The 11,875-nt window shown below is 53.7% G+C and overlaps 1 protein-coding gene across 1 annotated transcript in view; it reads right to left on the bottom strand.

The window, feature by feature from the left end:
- Positions 1–8,452: 8,452 nt before the first annotated feature.
- The window catches only part of LOC121273406 (natural resistance-associated macrophage protein 1-like), a gene marked incomplete at its 3' end in the record, with an annotated part of 70,999 nt that continues 67,576 nt past the window's right edge, over positions 8,453–11,875 (bottom strand). The window contains exon 12 of the mRNA XM_041180589.1: positions 8,453–8,602. Within this exon, the coding sequence (XP_041036523.1) occupies positions 8,453–8,602 (150 nt within the window). The remainder of the gene's footprint in view (positions 8,603–11,875) is intronic.

Below are 11,875 nucleotides of genomic sequence, written 5' to 3'. Positions count from 1 at the left end.
TGTTACTGGGACCCCCAGTGTTACTGGAACCCCAGTGTTAGTGGAAACCCAGTGTTACTGGAACCCCAGTGTTACTGGAACCCCCAGTGTTAGTGGAACCCCAGTGTTACTGGAACCCCAGTGTTACTGGAACCCCCAGTGTTACTGGAACCCCAGTGTTACTGGAACCCCAGTGTTACTGGAACCCCCAGTGTTACTGGAACCCCAGTGTTAGTGGAACCCCAGTGTCAGTGGAACCCCAGTGTTACTGGAACCCCCAGTGTTACTGGAACCCCAGTGTTAGTGGAACCACAGTGTTACTGGAACCCCCAGTGTTACTGGAACCCCCAGTGTTAGTGGAACCCCAGTGTTACTGGAACCCCCAGTGTTACTGGAACCCCCAGTGTTACTGGAACCCCCAGTGTTAGTGGAACCCCAGTGTTAGTGGAACCCCAGTGTTAGTGCAACCCCAGTGTCACTGGAACCCCAGGGTTACTGGAACCCCCAGTGTTACTGGAACCCCCAGTATTACTGGAACCCCAGTGTTACTGGAACCCCCAGTGTTACTGGAACCCCAGTGTTACTGGAACCCCCAGTGTTACTGGAACCCCCAGTGTTAGTGGAACCCCCAGTGTTACTGGAACCCCCAGTGTTAGTGGAACCCCAGTGTTACTGGAACCCCCAGTGTTACTGGAACCCCCAATGTTAGTGGAACCCCAGTGTTACTGGAACCCCCAGTGTTACTGGAACCCCCAGTGTTAGTGGAACCCCAGTGTTACTGGAACCCCCAGTGTTACTGGAACCCCAGTGTTACTGGAACCCCAGTGTTAGTGGAACCCCAGTGTTAGTGGAACCCCAGTGTCACTGGAACCCCAGTGTTACTGGAACCCCCAGTGTTACTGGAACCCCAGTGTTACTGGAACCCCCAGTATTACTGGAACCCCAGTGTCACTGGAACCCCAGTGTTACTGGAACCCCCAGTGTTACTGGAACCCCCAGTGTTACTGGAACCCCAGTGTTAGTGGAACCCCAGTGTTACTGGAACCCCCAGTGTTAGTGGAACCCCAGTGTTAGTGGAACCCCAGTGTTACTGGAACCCCCAGTGTTACTGGAACCCCAGTGTTAGTGGAACCCCAGTGTTACTGGAACCCCCAGTGTTACTGGAACCCCCAGTGTTACTGGAACCCCAGTGTCACTGGAACCCCAGTGTTACTGGAACCCCCAGTGTTACTGGAACCCCCAGTGTTAGTGGAACCCCAGTGTTACTGGAACCCCCAGTGTTACTGGAACCCCAGTGTTACTGGAACCCCAGTGTTAGTGGAACCCCAGTGTTAGTGGAACCCCAGTGTCACTGGAACCCCAGTGTTACTGGAACCCCCAGTGTTACTGGAACCCCAGTGTTACTGGAACCCCAGTGTCACTGGAACCCCAGTGTTACTGGAACCCCCAGTGTTACTGGAACCCCCAGTGTTACTGGAACCCCAGTGTTAGTGGAACCCCAGTGTTACTGGAACCCCCAGTGTTAGTGGAACCCCAGTGTTAGTGGAACCCCAGTGTTACTGGAACCCCCAGTGTTACTGGAACCCCAGTGTTAGTGGAACCCCAGTGTTACTGGAACCCCCAGTGTTACTGGAACCCCCAGTGTTACTGGAACCCCAGTGTCACTGGAACCCCAGTGTTACTGGAACCCCCAGTGTTACTGGAACCCCCAGTGTTAGTGGAACCCCCAGTGTTACTGGAACCCCCAGTGTTACTGGAACCCCCAGTGTTAGTGGAACCCCAGTGTTACTGGAACCCCCAGTGTTAGTGGAACCACAGTGTTACTGGAACCCCCAGTGTTACTGGAACCCCAGTGTTACTGGAACCCCCAGTGTCACTGGAACCCCCAGTGTTACTGGAACCCCAGTGTTACTGGAACCCCCAGTGTCACTGGAACCCCCAGTGTCACTGGAACCCCAGTGTTACTGGCACCAATATCACTGATTCTCACTGGGAGTTGAAATTTTGAACTGGCTTTTCCTTCAGCTGTTGATTAAATTCACGTTGTGTCGATGAGAAAGTGTAAGCCAGGCTTCAGGCTAAACAGGAAGTGTCTGTGTGACTGTCCTCTGGGAAGGGGTGGACACCATCATGGGCTGGAGAAGAGGGCTGGTAGGGGCAGGGTCCTACCCCCCCCCCCACCCCCCCAGGAGGGAGCCGGGGAAGGCGTGGGGACCAGGGAGAGCCCAGGGAAGGAGCTGGGCCTTTCCTGCTCTGGGTGTGAGGCTCAAAGAACACAACGGGTAAGATCGGGGAGCCCAGCAGAGGCTGGGAATGAAACCCACTGGACATTTATCTTTGATGCCCATGAGGAGCTTAGTGCTGCGTTTGAGGTACAATACGGTCACAATTTCTACAGCTCTCTTGCAATGAGTTTCAAGAGCAATACAATTCTCTGTGCTGTGGATCCCGTTGATGGGGTGTGGCTGTGCATATGAGCGAGTACATGTGTTTGTGTGTGTGTGGACGTGGGGGGCTGTGAGGGTGTGAATGTGGGTATGAGTGAGGGTGAAGGGGCCTGAATGTTTGAGGAACTGAGGGTGAGAGTGTGTGTGTGTGAGAGTGTGTGGGTGTGAGAGTGTGTGGGTGTGAGAGTGTGTGGGTGTGAGAGTGTGTGGGTGTGAGAGTGTGTGGGTGTGAGCGTGTGTGGGTGTGAGAGTGTGTGGGTGTGAGAGTGTGTGGGTGTGAGCGTGTGTGGGTGTGAGAGTGTGTGGGTGTGAGCGTGTGTGGGTGTGAGAGTGTGTGGGTGTGAGAGTGTGTGGGTGTGAGAGTGTGTGGGTGTGAGAGTGTGTGGGTGTGAGCGTGTGTGGGTGTGAGCGTGTGTGGGTGTGAGAGTGTGTGGGTGTGAGCGTGTGTGGGTGTGAGCGTGTGTGGGTGTGAGAGTGTGTGGGTGTGAGCGTGTGTGGGTGTGAGAGTGTGTGTGTGTGAGAGTGTGTGTGTGTGAGCGTGTGTGGGTGTGAGCGTGTGTGTGTGTGAGCGTGTGTGGGTGTGAGAGTGTGTGGGTGTGAGCGTGTGTGGGTGTGAGAGTGTGTGGGTGTGAGCGTGTGTGGGTGTGAGAGTGTGTGGGTGTGAGCGTGTGTGGGTGTGAGCGTGTGTGGGTGTGAGAGTGTGTGGGTGTGAGCGTGTGTGGGTGTGAGAGTGTGTGGGTGTGAGCGTGTGTGGGTGTGAGCGTGTGTGGGTGTGAGAGTGTGTGGGTGTGAGCGTGTGTGGGTGTGAGAGTGTGTGGGTGTGAGAGTGTGTGGGTGTGAGAGTGTGTGTGTGTGAGAGTGTGTGGGTGTGAGCGTGTGTGGGTGTGAGAGTGTGTGGGTGTGAGAGTGTGTGGGTGTGAGCGTGTGTGTGTGTGAGCGTGTGTGGGTGTGAGAGTGTGTGTGTGTGAGAGAGTGTGTGGGTGTGAGCGTGTGTGGGTGTGAGCGTGTGTGGGTGTGAGAGTGTGTGTGTGTGAGCGTGTGTGGGTGTGAGAGTGTGTGTGTGTGAGAGTGTGTGGGTGTGAGCGTGTGTGGGTGTGAGCGTGTGTGTGTGTGAGCGTGTGTGGGTGTGAGAGTGTGTGGGTGTGAGAGTGTGTGGGTGTGAGCGTGTGTGGGTGTGAGCGTGTGTGGGTGTGAGCGTGTGTGGGTGTGGTGTGAGAGTGTTTGGGTGTGAGCGTGTGTGGGTGTGAGCGTGTGTGGGTGTGAGAGTGTGTGGGTGTGAGCGTGTGTGGGTGTGAGAGTGTGTGGGTGTGAGAGTGTGTGGGTGTGAGAGTGTGTGTGTGTGAGCGTGTGTGGGTGTGAGAGTGTGTGGGTGTGAGAGTGTGTGGGTGTGAGAGTGTGTGGGTGTGAGAGTGTGTGGTTGTGAGAGTGTGTGGGTGTGAGCGTGTGTGGGTGTGAGAGTGTGTGTGTGTGAGAGTGTGTGGGTGTGAGCGTGTGTGGGTGTGAGAGTGTGTGGGTGTGAGCGTGTGTGGGTGTGAGAGTGTGTGGGTGTGAGCGTGTGTGGGTGTGAGCGTGTGTGGGTGTGAGAGTGTGTGGGTGTGAGCGTGTGTGGGTGTGTGCGTGTGTGGGTGTGAGAGTGTGTGGGTGTGAGCGTGTGTGGGTGTGAGAGTGTGTGGGTGTGAGAGTGTGTGGGTGTGAGCGTGTGTGTGTGTGAGCGTGTGTGGGTGTGAGAGTGTGTGGGTGTGAGCGTGTGTGGGTGTGAGAGTGTGTGGGTGTGAGCGTGTGTGGGTGTGAGAGTGTGTGGGTGTGAGAGTGTGTGGGTGTGAGAGTGTGTGGGTGTGAGAGTGTGTGGGTGTGAGCGTGTGTGGGTGTGAGCGTGTGTGGGTGTGAGAGTGTGTGGGTGTGAGCGTGTGTGGGTGTGAGCGTGTGTGGGTGTGAGAGTGTGTGGGTGTGAGCGTGTGTGGGTGTGAGAGTGTGTGTGTGTGAGAGTGTGTGTGTGTGAGCGTGTGTGGGTGTGAGCGTGTGTGTGTGTGAGCGTGTGTGGGTGTGAGAGTGTGTGGGTGTGAGCGTGTGTGGGTGTGAGAGTGTGTGGGTGTGAGCGTGTGTGGGTGTGAGAGTGTGTGGGTGTGAGCGTGTGTGGGTGTGAGCGTGTGTGGGTGTGAGAGTGTGTGGGTGTGAGCGTGTGTGGGTGTGAGAGTGTGTGGGTGTGAGCGTGTGTGGGTGTGAGCGTGTGTGGGTGTGAGAGTGTGTGGGTGTGAGCGTGTGTGGGTGTGAGAGTGTGTGGGTGTGAGAGTGTGTGGGTGTGAGAGTGTGTGTGTGTGAGAGTGTGTGGGTGTGAGCGTGTGTGGGTGTGAGAGTGTGTGGGTGTGAGAGTGTGTGGGTGTGAGCGTGTGTGTGTGTGAGCGTGTGTGGGTGTGAGAGTGTGTGTGTGTGAGAGAGTGTGTGGGTGTGAGCGTGTGTGGGTGTGAGCGTGTGTGGGTGTGAGAGTGTGTGTGTGTGAGCGTGTGTGGGTGTGAGAGTGTGTGTGTGTGAGAGTGTGTGGGTGTGAGCGTGTGTGGGTGTGAGCGTGTGTGTGTGTGAGCGTGTGTGGGTGTGAGAGTGTGTGGGTGTGAGAGTGTGTGGGTGTGAGCGTGTGTGGGTGTGAGCGTGTGTGGGTGTGAGCGTGTGTGGGTGTGGTGTGAGAGTGTTTGGGTGTGAGCGTGTGTGGGTGTGAGCGTGTGTGGGTGTGAGAGTGTGTGGGTGTGAGCGTGTGTGGGTGTGAGAGTGTGTGGGTGTGAGAGTGTGTGGGTGTGAGAGTGTGTGTGTGTGAGCGTGTGTGGGTGTGAGAGTGTGTGGGTGTGAGAGTGTGTGGGTGTGAGAGTGTGTGGGTGTGAGAGTGTGTGGGTGTGAGAGTGTGTGGGTGTGAGCGTGTGTGGGTGTGAGAGTGTGTGTGTGTGAGAGTGTGTGGGTGTGAGCGTGTGTGGGTGTGAGAGTGTGTGGGTGTGAGCGTGTGTGGGTGTGAGAGTGTGTGGGTGTGAGCGTGTGTGGGTGTGAGCGTGTGTGGGTGTGAGCGTGTGTGGGTGTGGTGTGAGAGTGTTTGGGTGTGAGCGTGTGTGGGTGTGAGCGTGTGTGGGTGTGAGAGTGTGTGGGTGTGAGCGTGTGTGGGTGTGAGAGTGTGTGGGTGTGAGAGTGTGTGGGTGTGAGAGTGTGTGTGTGTGAGCGTGTGTGGGTGTGAGAGTGTGTGGGTGTGAGAGTGTGTGGGTGTGAGAGTGTGTGGGTGTGAGAGTGTGTGGTTGTGAGAGTGTGTGGGTGTGAGCGTGTGTGGGTGTGAGAGTGTGTGTGTGTGAGAGTGTGTGGGTGTGAGCGTGTGTGGGTGTGAGAGTGTGTGGGTGTGAGCGTGTGTGGGTGTGAGAGTGTGTGGGTGTGAGCGTGTGTGGGTGTGAGCGTGTGTGGGTGTGAGAGTGTGTGGGTGTGAGCGTGTGTGGGTGTGAGCGTGTGTGGGTGTGAGAGTGTGTGGGTGTGAGCGTGTGTGGGTGTGAGAGTGTGTGGGTGTGAGAGTGTGTGGGTGTGAGCGTGTGTGGGTGTGAGCGTGTGTGGGTGTGAGAGTGTGTGGGTGTGAGCGTGTGTGGGTGTGAGAGTGTGTGGGTGTGAGCGTGTGTGGGTGTGAGAGTGTGTGGGTGTGAGAGTGTGTGGGTGTGAGAGTGTGTGGGTGTGAGAGTGTGTGGGTGTGAGCGTGTGTGGGTGTGAGCGTGTGTGGGTGTGAGAGTGTGTGGGTGTGAGCGTGTGTGGGTGTGAGAGTGTGTGGGTGTGAGAGTGTGTGGGTGTGAGCGTGTGTGGGTGTGAGAGTGTGTGTGTGTGAGAGTGTGTGTGTGTGAGCGTGTGTGGGTGTGAGCGTGTGTGTGTGTGAGCGTGTGTGGGTGTGAGAGTGTGTGGGTGTGAGCGTGTGTGGGTGTGAGAGTGTGTGGGTGTGAGCGTGTGTGGGTGTGAGAGTGTGTGGGTGTGAGCGTGTGTGGGTGTGAGCGTGTGTGGGTGTGAGAGTGTGTGGGTGTGAGCGTGTGTGGGTGTGAGAGTGTGTGGGTGTGAGCGTGTGTGGGTGTGAGCGTGTGTGGGTGTGAGAGTGTGTGGGTGTGAGCGTGTGTGGGTGTGAGAGTGTGTGGGTGTGAGAGTGTGTGGGTGTGAGAGTGTGTGTGTGTGAGAGTGTGTGGGTGTGAGCGTGTGTGGGTGTGAGAGTGTGTGGGTGTGAGAGTGTGTGGGTGTGAGCGTGTGTGTGTGTGAGCGTGTGTGGGTGTGAGAGTGTGTGTGTGTGAGAGAGTGTGTGGGTGTGAGCGTGTGTGGGTGTGAGCGTGTGTGGGTGTGAGAGTGTGTGTGTGTGAGCGTGTGTGGGTGTGAGAGTGTGTGTGTGTGAGAGTGTGTGGGTGTGAGCGTGTGTGGGTGTGAGCGTGTGTGTGTGTGAGCGTGTGTGGGTGTGAGAGTGTGTGGGTGTGAGAGTGTGTGGGTGTGAGCGTGTGTGGGTGTGAGCGTGTGTGGGTGTGAGCGTGTGTGGGTGTGGTGTGAGAGTGTTTGGGTGTGAGCGTGTGTGGGTGTGAGCGTGTGTGGGTGTGAGAGTGTGTGGGTGTGAGCGTGTGTGGGTGTGAGAGTGTGTGGGTGTGAGAGTGTGTGGGTGTGAGAGTGTGTGTGTGTGAGCGTGTGTGGGTGTGAGAGTGTGTGGGTGTGAGAGTGTGTGGGTGTGAGAGTGTGTGGGTGTGAGAGTGTGTGGGTGTGAGAGTGTGTGGGTGTGAGCGTGTGTGGGTGTGAGAGTGTGTGTGTGTGAGAGTGTGTGGGTGTGAGCGTGTGTGGGTGTGAGAGTGTGTGGGTGTGAGCGTGTGTGGGTGTGAGAGTGTGTGGGTGTGAGCGTGTGTGGGTGTGAGCGTGTGTGGGTGTGAGCGTGTGTGGGTGTGAGAGTGTGTGGGTGTGAGCGTGTGTGGGTGTGAGAGTGTGTGGGTGTGAGAGTGTGTGGGTGTGAGAGTGTGTGTGTGTGAGAGTGTGTGTGTGTGAGAGTGTGTGTGTGTGAGCGTGTGTGTGTGTGAGCGTGTGTGGGTGTGAGAGTGTGTGGGTGTGAGAGTGTGTGGGTGTGAGCGTGTGTGGGTGTGAGAGTGTGTGGGTGTGAGAGTGTGTGTGTGTGTGAGCGTGTGTGGTTGTGAGTGTGTGTGGGTGTGAGAGTGTGTGGGTGTGAGCGTGTGTGGGTGTGAGCGTGTGTGGGTGTGAGAGTGTGTGGGTGTGAGCGTGTGTGGGTGTGAGCGTGTGTGGGTGTGAGAGTGTGTGGGTGTGAGAGTGTGTGGGTGTGAGCGTGTGTGGGTGTGAGCGTGTGTGGGTGTGAGAGTGTGTGTGTGTGAGCGTGTGTGGGTGTGAGAGTGTGTGTGTGTGAGCGTGTGTGGGTGTGAGAGTGTGTGTGCGTGAGCGTGTGTGGGTGTAAGCGTGTGTGTGTGTGAGTGTGTGTGTGTGTGTGAGCGTGTGTGGGTGTGAGTGTGTGTGTGTGAACGTGTGTGTGTGTGAGCGTGTGTGGGTGTGAGAGTGTGTGTGTGTGAGTGTGTGTGGATGTGAGCGTGTGTGGGTGTGAGCGTGTGTGGGTGTGAGCGTGTGTGGGTGTGAGCATGTGTGTGTGTGAGCGTGTGTGGGTGTGAGCGTGTGTGGGTGTGAGCGTATGTGGGTGTGAGCGTGTGTGGGTGTGAGCGTGTGTCTGAGTATGCTTGCGTGTGTATGAGCTTGCATGTGTGCGTGTGAGCGTGTGTGTGAGCATGTGTGTGTGTGTGAGCATGTATCTGAGTATGCTTGCGTGTGTATGAGCTTGCATGTGTGTATGTGTGTGCGTGTGTGTGTGCATGTGTGTACGTGTGTGCATGTGTGTGAGCGTGTGTGTGTGTGAGCGTGTATCTGAGTATGCTTGCCTGTATATGAGCTTGCACGTGTGTGTGAACGTGTGAGAGAGAGATGGAGAATGGGGGCAGAGATGGGCAAAGAGTGGCTGTGAGCTAATCAGCCAGTTTCTGAGTGGAAGGCTCGCTCATCCTTACCAGAATACTCTGCAAGACATTGAGAATATCATTCATGTTCGACAGGTTGGACACATCCTGGTATGCTGCCACTATCACTGTGGGGATGATCGCCAGTGATCGTGTTACACTCACTCGTGCAAATCGGGACCAAGTCAGATTGAGGAAACCCTGAATGTGAACAGAACAGTTTGAAAAGGAAATGTTGGTAACATATCTGATCAAAATGCACCAATACCCAAGGGGATAGTGAGTGATTTACAGGAAGCATCTTTTCTGGTGTGTTTTACAGTGATCAGTTATCCACAGGTTTTAAAGCTGTAAGAAAGAAAGACTTGCATTTATATAGCACCCTTCATTATCACCAGACATCTCGAAGCACTTTACAGCCAATGAAGTGCTTTTGAAGTGCAGTCACTGTTGTAATGTAGGAAACACATCAGCCAATTTGTGCACAGCAAGATCCCACAAACGGCAACATGATAATGACCAGAACATTTGTTTTACTGATGTTGGCTGAGAGCTAAATATTGGCCAGGACACCAGGGAGAACTCCCCTATTTTTCTTCAAAATAGTGCCCAGGGATCCTTCACATCCACCTGACGGGCAGATGGGGCCTTGCAGTATAAGGATCTGGCATAGTAATGGCTAACGTGGGACTGTGTACAGTAGCGGCCACACTGTGATATAAAGGAACACATGATCCAAATCTAAAGGACATTCTTGTACTGGGCAGAGACATGGGTAGAGGCAAGCACGGAGACAGCTCCGAGCTTAGACTTTATACTGTATATATGGACATATATGGATGAGTGGTTAATAAACATTTAGTGTTGAACTATACAAGACTCAGAACCTCTTGGTGAGACCTACCGAACTACACACAACATCTCACAACATGGTGACAGCTATTGGAACAGCCCAAAAGCTCACAGAAGCTGAAGAAGAGATTTAAAAGCTGGAAGGTTGAAAGAGCAGCACTCTGCTGACCTGACAGAAACACCAGGAGGGAAGGAGAAGGAGATCAGCAGAGAAACGCTCCGGAACAGGGTTGAAAGCAGGAGGCAGAAAGAAACCCACACTGTCACAGAAGCCCAGCTTCATTACCCAGAGGGTGCAGGATTAGCAGGGGTGAGCTAAAGACTTCAGCTCTTGGGCGGAGTGAGTTTTAAAAAGCTTCTAAGCCAGCCGCAGCCAGAACTGCTGCCTTAAATAGCACCACAAACAACCCTGGGTCCCGAGCTGGCTCCTGACCATGTGGCAGCCGAGCTCACTCTGTGTGAAAGAGAAATTACATTTCAACATAATCGACATTTTAAACCCTAGCAAAGGCCAGGAGTCAATGGTTTCGAGAGCCAAGAACCCTCAAATACTGTGGGGAAGGCCCAGAAATGTTGATTCAGGGGGTCACTGCTGAAAATTTTGAAACATAGAAACCGTGAACGCCATCACTGTGGGAGCTCCCCCAAAACCAACAACCACAGGAAAGTGCACCGAGGAGACGTGTACCTGCCATCTTGCATTTTCCATCAGCGTTTAAAGCTGTACACACTTTTAATTTTGAATGGTCATGGATCAAAAAACCATCGACCTTACCCAGGCCAATTTGGATTCATCCAAAGTCCAGACCAGTCTCAAAATCAGGAACATTTGAGAAAAAGATTCCTTAGAACATGATTGCTTCAGGTCCAGACAACAAGACAGAAGCTGAGTTGGTTAATCCACTGCTTTTTTTGGCAGCTCTGGTAGCTGATGATACAACAGGAATCCTTAGCAAAATTTGATGAGGTTTTAAAATCATTTGACACATATTTTAATCTGAAGCAGTAACAAGATCCTCGAAAGAGCATCCATGCATTCATTAATTCACCAATGAGCTGTACAGGCTCAAGGTTGTGACTACGGTGACCTGAGATCACAATTAATTAGGGACAGAATGGTTGTCAGAGTGGCAGACAATGCACTGGTAGACACGCCTCAAGCTAAGGAAGATTTGACCCTAGAGAAGGCCATTCAGACTGTCAGGCAATCCGAAATCTGTTTAGAGCACAGATCCAACCTAAGGGGCAAAAGCAAGCCCTACTGTTCAGCTAGTAAAACAGCTGAGGAGCAGGGATACACCAGGCCAAGGGAAACAATACAAAAACAGAATTACCTGGAAAAACTCAGCAGGTCTGGCAGCATCGGCGGAGAAGAAAAGAGTTGACGTTTCGAGTCCTCATGACCCTTCAACAGAACTTGAGTTCGAGTCCAACAAAGAGTTGAAATATAAGCTGGTTTAAGGTGTGTGTGTGGAAAGATAGAGAGACAGAGAGGTGGAGGGGGGAGTGGGGGGGTGTGGTTGTAGGGACAAACAAGCAGTGATAGAAGCAGATCATCAAAAGATGTCAACGACAATAGTACAATAGAACACATAGGTGTTAAAGTTAAAGTTGGTGATATTATCTAAACGAATGTGCTAATTAAGAATGGATGGTAGGGCACTCAAGGTATAGCTCTAGTGGGGTTTTTTTTATATATAATGGAAATAGGTGGGAAAAGGAAAATCTTTATAATTTATTGGAAAAAAAAGGAAGGGGGAAACAGAAAGGGGGTGGGGATTGGGGAGGGAGCTCACGACCTAAAGTTGTTGAATTCAATATTCAGCCTGGAAGGCAGTAAAGTCCCTAGTCGGAAGATGAGGTGCTGTTCCTCCAGTTTGCGTTGGGCTTCACTGGAACAATGCAGCAAGCCAAGGACAGACATGTGGGCAAGAGAGCAGGGTGGAGTGTTAAAATGGCAAGCGACATGGAGGTTTGGGTCATTCTTGCGGACAGACCGCAGGTGTTCTGCAAAGCGGTCGCCCAGTTTACATTTGGTCTCTCCAATGTAGAGGAGACCACATTGGGAGCAACGAATGCAGTAGACTAAGTTGGGGGAAATGCAAGTGAAATGCTGCTTCACTTGAAAGGAGTGTTTGGGTCCTTGGACGGTGAGGAGAGAGGAAGTGAAGGGGCAGGTGTTGCTTCTTTTGCGTGGGCATGGGGTGGTGCCATAGGATGGGGTTGAGGAGTAGGGGGTGATGGAGGAGTGGACCAGGGTGTCCCGGAGGGAGCGATCCCTACGGAATGCCGATAGTGGGGGTGAAGGGAAGATGTGTTTGGTGGTGGCATCATGCTGGAGTTGGCGGAAATGGCGGAGGATGATCCTTTGAATGAGGAGGCTGGTGGGGTGATAAGTGAGGACAAGGGGGACCCTATCATGTTTCTGGGAGGGAGGAGAAGGCGTGAGGGTGGATGCGCGGGAGATGGGCCGGACACGGTTGAGGGCCCTGTCAACTACCGTGAGTGGAAAACCTCGGTTAAGGAAGAAGGAGGACATGTCAGAGGAACTGTTTTTGAAGGTAGCATCATCGAAACAGATGCGACGGAGGCGAAGGAACTGGGAGAATGGGATGGAGTCCT

The sequence above is a fragment of the Carcharodon carcharias genome, assembly GCF_017639515.1.
Source record: "Carcharodon carcharias isolate sCarCar2 chromosome 12 unlocalized genomic scaffold, sCarCar2.pri SUPER_12_unloc_1, whole genome shotgun sequence".
NCBI lineage: Eukaryota > Metazoa > Chordata > Chondrichthyes > Lamniformes > Lamnidae > Carcharodon > Carcharodon carcharias.
This window is presented reverse-complemented; position numbering and strand designations above follow the sequence as displayed.